This window comes from Cydia strobilella, chromosome 3 (assembly GCF_947568885.1).
Source record: "Cydia strobilella chromosome 3, ilCydStro3.1, whole genome shotgun sequence".
Classification (NCBI taxonomy): domain Eukaryota; kingdom Metazoa; phylum Arthropoda; class Insecta; order Lepidoptera; family Tortricidae; genus Cydia; species Cydia strobilella.
Window position 1 is genome coordinate 7,757,722 of NC_086043.1, and position 16,319 is coordinate 7,774,040.

The 16,319-nt window shown below is 40.8% G+C and overlaps 2 protein-coding genes across 3 annotated transcripts; one reads left to right on the plus strand and one right to left on the minus strand.

Moving 5' to 3' along the window:
* Nucleotides 1-5,670: 5,670 nt before the first annotated feature.
* On the plus strand, nt 5,671-10,538 carry LOC134755771 (zinc finger protein weckle-like). The gene is made up of 5 exons (XM_063692362.1): nt 5,671-5,931; nt 6,633-7,375; nt 9,177-9,368; nt 9,991-10,099; nt 10,320-10,538. Exons 1-5 carry the CDS (start codon nt 5,794-5,796, stop codon nt 10,425-10,427), a joined length of 1,290 nt encoding a protein of 429 aa, XP_063548432.1. The 5' UTR covers nt 5,671-5,793; the 3' UTR covers nt 10,428-10,538.
* LOC134755776 (cyclin-dependent kinase 10) lies at nt 10,499-16,245 on the minus strand. 2 transcript variants are annotated; one of them, XM_063692373.1, is made up of 8 exons: nt 16,102-16,245; nt 15,908-15,996; nt 15,739-15,811; nt 15,262-15,436; nt 14,214-14,416; nt 13,757-13,984; nt 12,027-12,245; nt 10,499-10,782 (listed from the first exon to the last, which is right to left on the minus strand). In XM_063692373.1, the coding sequence occupies exons 1-8, from the start codon at nt 16,109-16,111 to the stop codon at nt 10,595-10,597; spliced, it is 1,185 nt and encodes a 394-aa protein (XP_063548443.1). In that variant the 5' UTR covers nt 16,112-16,245; the 3' UTR covers nt 10,499-10,594. The 2 variants fall into 2 exon arrangements, with proteins under 2 accessions (XP_063548443.1, XP_063548442.1); XM_063692372.1 differs by having other exon boundaries at nt 15,908-16,023.
* Nucleotides 16,246-16,319: the final 74 nt, after the last annotated feature.

A 16,319-nucleotide genomic window follows, 5' to 3' on the forward strand; every position in this document is an offset into this window, starting at 1 on the left:
CGACGTTTCGACACAGGCTTCACTGGTCGTGGTCGCGGCTAACTGACGTCCCAGCAAAATGTCAAAACAGAGATTAGTGTGACTACCCCACGAAAAGTGCATTTAAAGTTTGGGGTAGACATCACATTTTCACACCACCCACTACACATAAATGTTAATTATTGTCAATAGTCCGACACGCAACACTCACAACATCCGCGCACACATCCGAAGATAGATCCCTTGGCTTTAACTTCTGGATCACTGGTCCCCAAGTTGCCGATAAGTTAAAACCATCTTCCCTGTTAAAATTTCTGGGGTAAAATACATTTATTTTATTCATCTTTAGTTGTTTTAAATGAACTCTACAATTAGAACAATTTAATATATAGGTAGTAAAAGAATCTGCATTGTAACATTTGTAACTTAGACAAGAATATTTATTTTGTCGATTTGTTTATCGTTTTTCTTTTAGGATTATCCATTTTAGTAACACAGCACGAGAGTGACTTATGAAAACTGAAGCTGAAGCGACATATTAAATGACATATGTAACGTTGACGTGATTTATTCTAATATGGAGATGCAAAGAGGTCAAAAGTTACAGAATAATGTAAAAAGGTGATCAGTAATGTCGCGCCATCTACCCAGCTATGCATAATACACGTTCCTGAATCCAATTGGGTATACATAGATTGCTCTGGGCAACAAAATACATCATCATAAATACACATAACACCATGCTACATGAGAGTAGGAGAAGGGGGTCACCTACGACCACACTGTTACATGTACAAGTACATTTACTTCCTAGTTGGCAGCGCACGTCTGTATCAATATGAGAGTGCAGTCTACTGGCCTATCCAAAGTGACTCTCCCGTACGATAAGGTTCGCCTCCAGACTAGGTATTACCGTCTAGTACCCTGGTGTCCTGCACACCACCTGGACGTCGGGATCCTCCATATGCCTGCCCCCTAGATCCGGCCCTTATACTCCAACTCATAACCGACCGTACTACATGCCTGCCTGTGTGCATCCGGTGCACACCCCGGGAAGCCCCGGGCTTCCCAGTCCAATTGGACTACACCTTAGTGAAACTACGTTAACCAAGGACTGTTGGTTTGTAGCATCTCATACCTGGGTCCTTACTCCCAGTCTTTACTCCCACGGGCTGATCCTCCGGATTCTCCAATCGGCTATAATTCCTTAACGCTTTTGCCTTCTCTTCCTGTCTGATTCTCGTCTTCCAAATTACTCCCTGAAACTTTTGATTTAAAATGTTTACTTTCTGGCTACCATTTCTAAATTCTTCCTAAACTCCTTCTACCCTAATACGGCCCTGACCCGTCCGGTTACTTACCTTGCTGTTTTTCTAATCATTTCATGTTTTTATTATAATTTCGAAGCTAATCGACCTAAAATTCACTATAAATTTTCCTTGACATATTTGTTTCTTTGTTTTGACATTATCCGTCAAACTAATAATTTACTCAAAATTCTTTAGCATGAAGTTTAGGTCGTATAGTTTTCAAGTAGTTTGTTCTAAATTTTATCTAAAAATTGTTACTGGTGAACAAATATTTTCAAATATTTTCAAAAATAATAACAAAGTAAAGAATAATTCTAGAAAATGTTATCGCTAGCTATATAAGCGGCCCAGCGGACATCTGAATTCAGTTTGCTTCTAGTTCCCAATAAAGGAACGTCAGTTGTAAGGGTCCGTGCGGGGCCAAGCCAGGCCCCGCACCATCAAGAAACCCTCGCTCGCGCTCCTTAAAAAGTTACCTGTGTTTCTGGCGAAGTCTGGCGCTCTCTGCACGCGCCCAAGTCCGGTGGTGCTTTGCGGTTGCTCTAGCGGAGCGCCTCGTCTCCTAGGCGCGCGCTATCGGCGCGCCTCGCCTCAACAGGCGCGTGCTGTCACCGCGCCTCGCCCGCTATCGGCGCGACTCGCCTCAACAGGCGCGTGTTGTCACCGCGCCTCGCCTCTTCGAAGAGCGTGCTTATCAGCGCGCCTTACCCAGCGCGCCTTACCGTGCCTTACCCAGCGAGCCTTACCGTGCGCGTGCTACCAGCGCGCCTTACTGTGCGCGTGCTGCCAGCACGCCTCACCTTTGCGCGTGCTATCTGCGCGCCTTACCTTTGCGTGTGCTATCTGCGCGCCTTACCTTTGCGCGTGCTATCTGCGTACCTTACCCTTGCGCGTGCTATCTGCGCGCCTTACTGTGTGCGTGCTACCAGCGCGCCTCACCTTGCGCGTGCTATCTGCGCGCCTTACCTTTGCGCGTGCTATCTGCGCGCCTTACCTTTGCGCGTGCTATCTGCGCGCCTTACTGTGCGCGTGCTACCAGCGCGCCTCACCTTGCGCGTGCTATCAGCGCGCCTATCCGTGTGCGTGCTCCTGCCTTGCGCGTGCTACTAGCGCAACTATAAACGTATTTTTATTCTTTTTGTAATTTAAACCATCTGTTAGCGTGTCATATTTAGACTATAGCCGATAAATAAAGAACCTACCCCTGTTATATCTATCCTTTCCTTTCTACCTCCTCACTCCCAGCTCCGTTACTCACTCCTCCAATATACGTGGAGGAGGGAGTAACGTGACAGTTTGGCGCCCAACTTTTAAATTTACCGGCTTTCTTAACCCTCTAAATTCTAAATTATAGACAGAATCCGTGTCTTTAAATCTTAAATAACTTTTCGGCCTCTTTCTGTTTAATTTTCTATTTCCTTAGTCAATATGGCACGTCTTTTAGGTTATCAGCTAAATTAGACTAGTAGCTACTTTTTTTAAATCACTTTTATTGCTAAAGATGTATTTTTCATAGGTCTTTAACTTTATAATAATTGTACTTCTTTTACTCTTCAGCTCAGCCCGTCCTCGTCCTCCCCTTTTTTCTTCTTCAAGCTCGTTTTCATTCTTCATTAACTTCCATTTTACATTTCTTTCATTTTGTGTGAGTGTGTCATCTGTAGATATTTCTTCATATTCTCGGGTGGCTTAATAAGCCAGGTGCCCTTCTTTTTCTTTTCTTCACCCTGCAGAGCGGTAGTCCAACTCTGAAGAAAAAAATAAGCCTTATGGTCAAACACTACTTTTTTTTACTCTACTGTGGTAGGTCTACCCCTACCACAACCTAAGTAGGCTCTACCCCTACTCTCTATTCTCGTCGGCTCTAAACCGACTAGAACTTGTACATAAACTTATCTTCGCGGAGCGGGTGACTACTCCCTTAAAATAAGCCTTAGGTCCTTCATTATTATCTTATTATCTTTTCCAGTGGAGCGGCTGACTACTCCCTTCTATAAAGAAGCCTCAGGTCATAGCGAGGACTTCCTAGGAGTGTGCGTCATAGAGCGTGAACCACATCCCCTTCCTTTGCCAGAGACTTATGAATGCGTGATTATGACAGGCGATGTATGAGTGCAGGGAAGTTCCTCGATCTATTCATCTTCTTCTCCATTATATCACTCATCCTCTCATTCCATTTATTCATCCCCATTAACGAGCTTGCTCTTTCTTTCTTCTGACTGACTGACTTACCTACCTACTTACTTACTTACCTACCTACTTACTTACTTTACTTTCCCCTAAACAACTCTTCACAAAAAAAAAAAAAACTTTTCCGTTTAAGATTACGACAAAGTTTTTTTTTCCGTGGTTTTTGGGGTAATGTAGCATCTCATACCTGGGTCCTTACTCCCAGTCTTTACTCCCACGGGCTGATCCTCCGGATTCTCCAATCGGCTATAATTCCTTAACGCTTTTGCCTTCTCTTCCTGTCTGATTCTCGTCTTCCAAATTACTCCCTGAAACTTTTGATTTAAAATGTTTACTTTCTGGCTACCATTTCTAAATTCTTCCTAAACTCCTTCTACCCTAATACGGCCCTGACCCGTCCGGTTACTTACCTTGCTGTTTTTCTAATCATTTCATGTTTTTATTATAATTTCGAAGCTAATCGACCTAAAATTCACTATAAATTTTCCTTGACATATTTGTTTCTTTGTTTTGACATTATCCGTCAAACTAATAATTTACTCAAAATTCTTTAGCATGAAGTTTAGGTCGTATAGTTTTCAAGTAGTTTGTTCTAAATTTTATCTAAAAATTGTTACTGGTGAACAAATATTTTCAAATATTTTCAAAAATAATAACAAAGTAAAGAATAATTCTAGAAAATGTTATCGCTAGCTATATAAGCGGCCCAGCGGACATCTGAATTCAGTTTGCTTCTAGTTCCCAATAAAGGAACGTCAGTTGTAAGGGTCCGTGCGGGGCCAAGCCAGGCCCCGCACCATCAAGAAACCCTCGCTCGCGCTCCTTAAAAAGTTACCTGTGTTTCTGGCGAAGTCTGGCGCTCTCTGCACGCGCCCAAGTCCGGTGGTGCTTTGCGGTTGCTCTAGCGGAGCGCCTCGTCTCCTAGGCGCGCGCTATCGGCGCGCCTCGCCTCAACAGGCGCGTGCTGTCACCGCGCCTCGCCCGCTATCGGCGCGACTCGCCTCAACAGGCGCGTGTTGTCACCGCGCCTCGCCTCTTCGAAGAGCGTGCTTATCAGCGCGCCTTACCCAGCGCGCCTTACCGTGCGCGCGCTATCAGCGCGCCTTACCCAGCGAGCCTTACCGTGCGCGTGCTACCAGCGCGCCTTACTGTGCGCGTGCTGCCAGCACGCCTCACCTTTGCGCGTGCTATCTGCGCGCCTTACCTTTGCGCGTGCTATCTGCGCGCCTTACCTTTGCGCGTGCTATCTGCGTACCTTACCCTTGCGCGTGCTATCTGCGCGCCTTACTGTGTGCGTGCTACCAGCGCGCCTCACCTTGCGCGTGCTATCTGCGCGCCTTACCTTTGCGCGTGCTATCTGCGCGCCTTACCTTTGCGCGTGCTATCTGCGCGCCTTACTGTGCGCGTGCTACCAGCGCGCCTCACCTTGCGCGTGCTATCAGCGCGCCTATCCGTGTGCGTGCTCCTGCCTTGCGCGTGCTACTAGCGCAACTATAAACGTATTTTTATTCTTTTTGTAATTTAAACCATCTGTTAGCGTGTCATATTTAGACTATAGCCGATAAATAAAGAACCTACCCCTGTTATATCTATCCTTTCCTTTCTACCTCCTCACTCCCAGCTCCGTTACTCACTCCTCCAATATACGTGGAGGAGGGAGTAACGTGACAGGTTAACCCCTTGTTTCACTTCCATGTAGCTAGGATGTCGATTATATACGCATAAATAAGTGTATAAACACTCACCTGGGCAGGCTCTCGTTACAGCGTGAAGGCGCACCGTGTACCGACTCAGTACACCCAGCGCCGTCCAAAACCTCATGCACGTACCTTCATTTTTTCTCTAATTTTGGCGCCATCGTGCTTTTCCCCGCCATGAGAACTGTCATTCTATCTGTCAGTGTTGGTTGGTACCTGGTTGATACCACTTACCAACATACATCGCGCTTGGCGCGACAAGTAATATGCGAAAAGATTCGATAACATCGATAACTGGAATTGTCGATGGAGCACAAATCACGATGGTCAATCCCTCTTGAACATTGAAGTTTGATTTCTGCTATTAGACAAAGAGCATATAATCACTTTGTTTATCGAGATATTAGTTTGACTCGCTGGCAGCTTCATGCATCCTTCAGCAAAAAATAAACAAAGTTGTCACATTTGATCAAAATTATCACAAGAATTTTTTTATTAAAATCAGTATTTGTCATGTCTCAGTAACCATTTTGATGTATAAAGTGTATATTATCGCGGGTACTAAAATGTACCTGTCCATTTAAATATAAGCAGTAGGTAAACTACAAATCAGCAGTATGAACGACTTTACCCAACTAGAGAAGACGATAGTGCGGGAGTTGTCATGTCGGTTGTGTCTCTGTACGGACGTGGTGAAGCTTAAACCGCTCAGTGTAGAACTCAAGCGGAAGATCAAGCGGCTCTACGGCATTGTAGTACGTAATATGAACTGTTTTCTTACTCACCTTATAGTCAAAGTCATAAATGCCTACTACCAACTGCTTTTGAACAAGTTCATAAGCGTAAAAGTTATAAACAGCTAAGAAATTAAACTGGTTGTTATGTATAGGTAAGTAGGTATTAAACCACACACAATAATAAGTACCTACCTAGGTACTTTATCTGTAGGTATAGCCACCAATTAAATTTCCTATTATGCGGAAGACCACTTCTTCTGGATCTGTCACATATTTGCTTAATGTAGTAGATTTCCATTTTATGATTATTGCAATAAATTTATCTAGATTAAGGTGAACGGTGCAAAGTGCACCTGCCCCTATAAATCTATATAGATTATATAGGGGTAGGCGCACTTACACGGCAGGCGCACTTCGCCCCCTTCGGAGAAGTGCGCCTGCCGTGTATGTGCGCCTACCCCTATATATCTATATACATAGACTAAATTAAAGGTAGGCGCACTTACACGGCAGGCGCACTTCGCCCCCTTCACCTATCATGTTATTATTGGGATTTTTTTTGACGATCACAATTATAGATTCCTATACATTGACATGAATGTAATTTGTAGGTACTGCAATCGTATGTTGAGTAATAAATAAATATAAATCTAATATTTAAGACTCATTTCCATTTTGCTTTATTCATGATATTAACCACAATTCATATTTAATTACAGATACGATCGGACGACACTCTCCCGAAAGCAATTTGCCACGACTGCCTACAACTAGTTGGCATTCAACACTTATTTGCTGTCAAAGTCGAAAAAACTCAAAAGTTTTTGGAATTTCGCAAAAATAAGCTGGCTGAAAAGGCTAACAAACAAAACACGGAAGCAGTAGCACCTATAGTACCGGCCAGTCTTTTAACCCAAAACTTATTATTAGAAGGCGAAAAAAAGTCTCACCAAAAATCAAAAGGAGACCCCCCATCGGAATCAGCTCAACACCAAGGTGACTCAAATAAAGTCAAAACCCTCAAAAATAAATCACCTCTCGAAATGAAATTTATGGAATCAATGCCATTAGAGGAGTTTGTGCGAACTGAAAACGTGGATGAATCATTGCTCAGTAGTACAATAACTGCAAACAAACCGGCGGAAAAAATCAAAGCGAGTAAAAAGGCCGCTAGTAAAGATATAGATGACAGTAACACAGACGTATTAGACCCTATAGTTATCATCGATGGTCGGCCTGCCAAGCAAGGAGCGGCCTTAGACAGGCAAATAACCCTATTCTACAAGATGGAATGCTGCATCTGCCACCAAAATGATTTCCATTATAGATCGCTAATGAAACATTACAAAGAAAGACACGGAGTGCCGGGCTACGTAGAGTGTTGTGACAAAAAGTTTCACTATTTCTGCCCAAAGAAGATTATCGAGCATATGGCGTATCATCTTCAACAAAACATATTCATGTAAGTTGATGTATAATGCTGGGGCCACACTAACGGGAAACGCCGGGAAAAGCGTTAATTCAACGTTTTTATACGGCCACACTGGGATTATCGCGATAATCAACGGCGTTTCCCACCGTTCCCCGTTAGTGTGGCCCCAGCATAACAGCCCAGGTAGGTACATCAGCAGTTTTGTAAATATTTTTAATTTTATACAGCTGTGATTAGACTAGACTACATGTAGTGCACTAATAAATCGGCGTCCTACAAATTGGAGTAAGGACGTTTCTGTTTACACTGGCCTTTATAGGAAGCCGATTTCAGTTGGAAAGTGGTATCCGTAACGAGAGGTTTCCTCGGCGTCATGGAACCATCGTTATCCAAATATCAAAAACTTGGGTGTTGCTCTTGCGACAGTAGCAGGGATAATTAAGGGAATAAAAGGACTAAATCCTTCGTGTCTCGCCGTCTTGTTTTTATAGTCCGGATGGCTTTTGCTCCATAAAAACGGCATATCCTTGTACATATCGAGAATGTTTGTCAAAACGTCTTTTTCTTTTTGTGACGACATTTTGTCACCGCAAAACAGTGCACACGCACACCCGCGTGGGCCGCGTGCATCGAAAGCCGGTCGGCGACTGAGCGCACTACATGACTACATGTGATTACACTAGTCCTAGTTGGATTCTACCTAGGACGTAGGACGGTCAGGACCCGCCAATCTCCGATATGTAGTGTCCTACCTGCCTAACTGTGATTACACTTCTCCAAACTTAGGAAACTACATGATGTAGTGCACTACATGTAGTCTAGTCTAATCGCCGCTTACCTACTGGTCGTAACTGTGAGTGCAACTGATATAAGCGGTTTCGCTCCCATAATGAATTTGTCGCGTATGTGGTCACCTCGATTGTCTGTCTGTGTTTTTAACACCCGTGAAAATAGTGATCAAAGCTTCGGGTCGGGGCCCGCAGAACCATACATTTCGTTCATATGTATTTGTATATCACAAAATATCCTATAAAGTATCGGGTATAGTAGCTTATATACTATATAAGCTACTATACCGATACTATATAATATATAGTATCGGTATACACGTGCACGTGTGAGGGTAATGCGTAGCTCGCACTACACTCCTTTCATTGAGTTGTCCTAAACTTTTAAATTGGTGTCTCTTTACCTACGGTAGGTACCTACACTAACTGTACCCTGCTAAAATCTAGGTACCTAGATAGCGTTCTATACCTACTTATACGTTAGAATCAGAATTCCAAAAAACTAAAGAATCAGAAGATAGTATACCTATTTTATACAATCGTGTATATTGTATACAATATTTTTTCTAGGGGTCAAGAAAAATAATACCTTTTCTACTATAAAACCTAAATAATTAAACAAAATTGGGTAAATCTCACTAGATAAAAAGATAGTACAAAAGACATCAACGCAACTATTAATTCTAATAGCGCGTTGATGTATTTTCCTCTTGACCGCGGCGACACCTGATCGGTCAAATTCATTACAGTTGACTAAAGCGTTTCGTAAGAAGTCCGGAGCCCATAATAGTGAAAAGTATGCGATTTCAGTTTGGTATACGAAGTCTTTAGTTCATACCTTTAAAATCGACTATTTGAAAAAAGTATTTTTAAATTTTATTGCAAAGTCAGCGCACATTGCAAGTGCGACAACCAAAAACAATGAATGAAAACAAGTAGATACTTATTCCCAGATTGGCAGATAGGCATAGAAGAGAAAAACATACGGCGCGTTCCAAGTTAATGGAAAAAGGACTTCGAGTTTAACTTTGTTTTTGTCACAGGTGCAGCAGCTGTCACCATAACTTCCAATCATCGCAAGAGTTGATCGAACACCAGAACAATGGCGGGCGGTCGGAGGGCAAGATCCTGTGTCCACGCTGCCAGGAGCGCTACCCCACTTACCACGAGCTCGGCTGTCACGTCATCACGCATCGGGACGCCAATAAGCTGCAGTGTGATTATTGTGGGAAACTGTAAGTTGGTAATGCAGCATCTACTTATATCAAACAGTACATAAACAAGTTGCGCGGTGATTTTATCTTAGAAACCAGCTGGGGTTTGGGGCCAAGACTAGTTTTAATAGTAGATTTTCACTTTACATAATGCAAACCGTAGCTGACCATAACTTCTTACCAATCGCCTCACGGTAGACCTCACTTGACGACTTTGTCAGCCTTTGCAATAAATTGCAAAGGCTAGCGAAATGGCTACCAGTAATATATCTTAATTTCTACCAGCTAGCTTGTTTTGAAATAATAACGGTCCCCATCCTATATATCGTTTTCTAGAAGACTTCTAGGCAAAAACCCGACCCTCTAAATATAAGAGATCATATCTCCGGGTTTGTCAAAAGATACTTACGTTTGATGCTCCGCCACTGATACCCAAATTTGATAGAATAACACCTCAACAGGAGGAGGCAACAGGCGAACTTATCGCTGAAAAACGATCTCTTCCGGCCAACCTTTGGGTACACAATTACGCATATTCCTATATCTTCGGCTAGTAACGATTACAGTACAACTTTAAGACTAGACCAAATTGTGTAGGATAATTAATTATTCCCAAATTAATAACAACATCTTTTTGTGTCAGATTAAAACACCATCACCGAAAGAAGACCGTAAATCACATGGAAGATGTCATACTTTGCTCAACATGTATCCGTTCGTTGAGAAATATTGAGAAACAAGAAAAAGAAATCGTGAGTAGGTTTTGCAAATAGGGTCAACTTAGTATGTTGATTATTGAGGGATTGTAAGTAATGTTTCAAACGTAAGTGCCTGTACCAATCAACCAGTGATAGTATATTCTACTTCAGCGTGGTAATAAAATGTTCGTATTATGTTTTAAATGAAACTGTCATGAATGCATAAAGTTATGTCAAATTGAACTGCATTTTTATTTCATCTGTTTTCTTTCAGAAAGACAAAAAGAAGCCCGTAACACCAGACAAAGTTCAAATTCAAAAATATCAAAAATTCAATCAAGCCCTTGGCCTCTCTGGTGACGAAGACGCGTCTACTGATTAAAAAGACAAAAACCCATAAAAAGAACCATAAATAGACAAAAAATCGTAAACATGCAAATTTAAACACGAAACTCAAGTGTAACAACTATTTTGTAATAAAACTTGTGTCATACTTATGGCTAATTTATTAAGAAAACCTTAAACTTAATTGTGGGGTTGTTGAAACGTTTAATCTAGTCTCCGTTTCTTGACAAGAGACCCTAGAAGGTCCGAAATTGCTGGCAAATTGTTGGTTTGATCATTAGCGCCCGTGTTTAGACTGGACAGTGGTATGTTCAACTGATTGGACGTACTCTTCGGCTGCCCTTTCATGTTCCTGTGTTGTGGGAAGCTTGGCATAAGCTTGGGATCACACGCTGCAACAAAAATAGTGTAATTATAATCAATCACTTGGCAGCTGTAGAGACCATAACTTTATGTACGGTCTATGATGTGGGGCATGCGATGCGCCTCGGGAAATGGTCAACAATTTCTGGAGCAACGAAACCAGTGAAGTTACTTTGATATACTATTCTAATATTCTAAAGCCGACGGAGCGATAATAACTACCTACGGTAGATACCGTAAGATACCGACAGATATCTTACGCTAAGCACCACACACGCCAACGGTGCCAAAATATATATCGATGTCTGTCTAGCACGTACATTGTGAGTGACACGAAATATACAAAAATATATCGTAATATACAGCGCTATAACATCTTAAGGTATCCTAAGATGCCTTGCGATAAGTTATCGTAAGATACCAAAATATATATTACAGTTTCGTGTGTGGACTCTGTCAAACAAATAGTAGGTACGTAAAAGATATCGTAAGATGCCGTATCTTACGGTATCTGCCGATATATTATCGCTCCGTATAGGCGTCTGGCAACTAGGTATTCATCGATGTTCTCTTACTCCCTTATTCATAAAACCAAAGAGGATATAATAGGATAGAGCGGTACTGTCATAGTAAATTTTGTAACCACAGTAAATTCACTGCCATCTATAGACACACTTTAAAACTAAAAATGAAGATTTATAAAAATACGATAAAATGTATTTAAATATGGATAATAGTTATTTTCGATACGGAAAAGAAGAAATTCGAAACGAGTGGCGATAAATTAAAACACGACCGCAGGGAGTGTTTTAAATCGACACGAGTTGCGAATTACCTATTCGCGCGTGTATCGAACAACGTTTTACAGTACATATGGCCGTTTAAACTTTCGACATATGCACAAAAAATGCACTTTACGCACTAGTGCGAGAAAATAGCACCATATGTACTGTAAATGTTTTTTTTTATTTGTATTAATTATTTTTATGATTTTGACCCATGTTCTTTCACTGATATGCGTTAAAATTGTTAAATAACAAACAAAACCGTCAACGCCCTCTATACGAGAGTAGGCCAAAGGTAGTGGCGCCATCTGATCGAGAATCAAATTTTCGTGGTTTTGGAGGCACGTTTTTTCTTAGACTGTATCCATCTATTACAGAGTTATATCTATCTTTGATAAAACTTAACAATGGGATCGTACATGAACGAGAAGCGCCGCTTCAGGTTGATGTAGGGCTGCTCGAGTGTGAAGTTACTACAGTAGACTCACGTAAAGGCTGTTCCTTGAAGTAGGAGCTCTGCAGGCACTCCTCGGCCGTGGCGCGCTTGTTGGGGTCGTACATGAACAGGAAGTTGAGCAGCCGCAGGCCGGCGGCCGACAGCCACGGGAAGCGCTGCTTCAGGTTGTTGTACGGCTGTTGCTTCAGCGTGAAGTTCTGGAGGGCGGGCAATGCGCTGAACTCGGGCCAGATAGCGTCCGATGGGGTACCTGGGAAAACGACAGCATATTTTAGACTGGAGATAAGGGTTCAATTTCATGTATTTGCTTTTCCTTTGTTATTCCATTTTTATGTTTCCAGAAAGATCCATTTCAGTTACGAGTTCTCAGTATGTTGTTCAATACTTCCGGGTTTTCAAACAGTAATTAACAGTTACCTTAGTGTTTTATGTAATTTCTTTTTCAAATCATCGTAGATGACAAAATATTTATAAATATTTTTAATATTTATTTATTATATTTATATAGCTGGTAGGCCCATTTTTCGTTACATCTATTTTCGAAAACATTTGTTCCCAAAACATCTTTTTTTAAATAAATAAATAAAATAACTATCCTAGTTACTTACTAGTTAGGATCACAACACTCCCATACGCACCGCCATAATATAAATACCGGTACAATGTGAGATAGGTATATTATCCATTGTAAAATCAATTCAGAAATCAGCTAGTCGACGGGAAGGGATTTGAAGAGATAATATGCGTGCATATTATAGGAAATTGCTCATTTAAGAAACCGTAATGACGGGAACCGTTTTAAAAGCGAATCTTTCAGGAAACGGATATCACGACCCAAAAGGATTTTTTTGTATCTCCTTTACTTGTAGCACGTAAGCACGTAATTTGTGTTATGTTTAGATGCGTTCCGTAGTAACTGTGGCAGAACAAAATTGCACAACATTTTAAAATGAGCACAGCAAGAGCACAAACCCTTAAAACTTTTTTTGTCATATTTTATGTTATTTCCACTCAGAATCACGAGCTCTATCGATTCCAATAGGAGAAAAAAAGTGTCTCAAGATTTTTATTACACTTTTTTTAATTTTTTACCATACCATAGACTTTAGTATGACGGTAACGAAGGACACTTTTTCGCTTATTATTGGTTTAGTTTAGTAGAAATAACATTAAAAAAACAATAAAAAAAAGTGTAGTGTGTACAAGTTATACAACTTTCAGGCCCCATTCGCACGAGAGCTTAAAAAGCGTTGCGTGTGCGACGCACCCATAAGTAAGAACGAGAAAGCGATATCTCTTTCTCGTTCTTACTTATGGGTGCGTCAAACACGCAACGCTTTTTAAGCTCTCGTGCGTATGGAGCCTAAATGAAATGGCAGAGATGGCGCTGCAATCCATCAATCAATAAATCTTTGTATGTTATGGCCCCATCAATATAACTGATGATTCTGATTTCAAGTGTCCTTATCTTCTTCTTCCAGTGCCATCTCCTACTGGAGGTCGGCTATCATGAGGGCTATATGAACTTTAGACGCATAAACCATAAACCATCTAAAGAAACATAAACCATAGACTAGACTTCAGTCATTTCTGGTTCCAGTTAGAACTGACGTTGGCTACGGGCAACACCACCCTCAAGTCCATCAAGAAGAAAAAAAAAAGTATTATCTGTGGGTTATTAACCTCACCAGGAACTTGTTATATTCATCAAAGAGAAAGAAACAACAATTTATTTTACTGCATTTACACAAGAAGACTTACCAAGCAAATCAACAATAAGTTCCAGCTGTTCTATTTCACTCCTGCCTGGCAGCAGCGGCTTGTTGGCGAGCAGTTCACCCAAGATACAGCCCGCAGCCCACATGTCCAGCGCTGGGGTCTGCTTGGGCGACTGTAGGAGCAGCTCGGGGGCTCGATACCATAGTGTAACCACGCGGGGGGTGGCACAGCGAGCGGGGGCGCCGAGCCAACGCGCCAGTCCAAAATCGGCTGGAAAGAGTTAACTTTTATAATATATATAGGTTAAAGGTTTTCGCGGGCTTGGTTTCCGCAACTCGACGTCATATTATTCCGCCTATTTTGCGTGATGGGTTGTCTTTTATGTTTCATCTTTTAAAAATACACAATCCACTCTACATAAAAAGGACAAATGTGAAAAATGTGACAAGTGTGAGGTTTTTGTGAATTTTACATAATAAGTTAATAAAATAAGGCTTACCTATTTTAACACATCCCTTATCCGTCAAAAGTAAATTGGACACCTTCAAATCTCTATGCACTATAAAATTGGCATGCAAATACTTAAGCCCCTTGAGCACTTGCAGCATAAGGCACTTTACTTGTGACTCGGTGAATGGTGAAGACATGTTGTCTAGCAAGGACGCCAGGTCTTGTTCACAGTACTCCATGGAGAGAAATATGCTAAAAATACAAATTATGATGATAAGATAATATGGGTGAATCAACTTTTAGAACACTGATTTCGTGTTTTAGACTCCCTAGCTAAGAAAAATCGATTTTTCAAAAACCATGTTGATTTTTTTACTTCTTTGTTTACACGGGCATTATTAGATACATAAGTATTTAATTAACACATTGATCAAGTTGTTAATTTTTTAATGTGTTAAATTAACACTTATGGATCTTATAAACAAAAAAGTTAAAAAATCAACATGGTTTTTTTTAAAAACCTATTTTACAGTACATATGGTGCTACTTTCTCGCACTAGTGCGTAAAGAGCACTTTTCGTGCATATGTCGAAAGTTTAAAGGGCCATATGTACTGTAAAACGTTGTACGATACACGTGCGAATAGGTAATTCGCAACTCCGTGTCGATTTAAAACACTCCCTGCGGTCATGTTTTAATTTATCGCCACTCGTTTCGAATTTCCTCTTTTCCGCACTTGTATCGTAAATAACTATTCTTTGCTAGGGAGTCTAGGGACATGAAATTAAGTGTTCTAAAAGTTGATTTGTGCATATGTTTCAAGTCAGCAAACTCTAATCATACCAGACACATAACCAGAGTAATATTAATTGAAAATAATTTTGAACTATTTTCCACTCCTGCTTACAATATTAGTTATAAATTGTTGAGCAATACACTTTTCATCAGTCGTGACACATGTGACAGTACTGATAGTTCTGCTACTTGACACTAGATGTAGACTACAAAAATGATAGTCTTTTTTGTAACAAAACTGATGTAAGGAGTGAGCACTCCGTCTTTTTAATTATGTTTGGTGGTATAGTATTTTCTTTAACCTTTCCAAGGACCGCCCCACCAGAACTTCCTTGAGCTGCACTATGTTCTCATGTCTGCAGGCCATAAGCACTTGAATCTCACGGAGACCACTGAGTGGCAGTCCATCTTTCTCCACTTCCATCCTCACTTTCTTGAGAGCCACAATATTACCATTTGCTTTCTCTTTCGCTCTGTCTGAAATTTAAAAAAAAATGGTATGATCCGGGAAGGCATTTACACTAAGAAGAACATAGAGGTACAATAATATAGAGAGGAAATGGCCTCTTCCCTATTTGACTGATTGAGATGCTCTTATGGAACTTTAAGTAGGATGAAAGAAATAAATTGTTTGTATGGTTTATGGTGGGCTACAAATCTACTTGAGCAATCATATGGTCGCATAAGTCGCATTGCGTATGTTCTGTCCCTCACGGGCGCACGCGTATAGCACGTCTTTGTAATACTATGAAGAAGCATAAATCCGATTTCATACTTACATACAATACCATAGGTACCCTCTCCAATGCGGTTTATTTTCTCAAATTCACCAACAAATCTGCATCTTCCAAGCTAAAGAAAAATAAGCCTAAATTAAGTACTACTTTAAAAGTGAAGTAATAATATTATTTTTTTGGACGAAAGGTTATGTTTACAAGGTTTACTCACTATGTCTTTTTCTGGTATTTCCATTGTTTTACCCGTTCTAAAGGATATAAGAACTCCTTTACGCACCGCAGGACCGGTTGGATCCACATCTTGATTGTTGGATGGTTTTTCAGAGTCTAAAATAAGAAGAAACCTGAATTCTTTTACTTGATAAATTCTACGACCCAAGGGAAGAAATCAAATGTTATACGTACTTTGAGACATAGTAAAGATTTCTACTGCACAATTGATGTATGAGAAGCTAACAACAACACGTACATACGTTAAAATTATTACAAACAGTAATTAAATTGATTATTGAATCAATGATGTATTTTCCTGGCGATGCCGGCACAGATAAGATAATTAAGAATTAAGTATATGTCATGTCACTGTCACTTTTAGCCGTACGGTCGTAACAGACGGCCCTTGG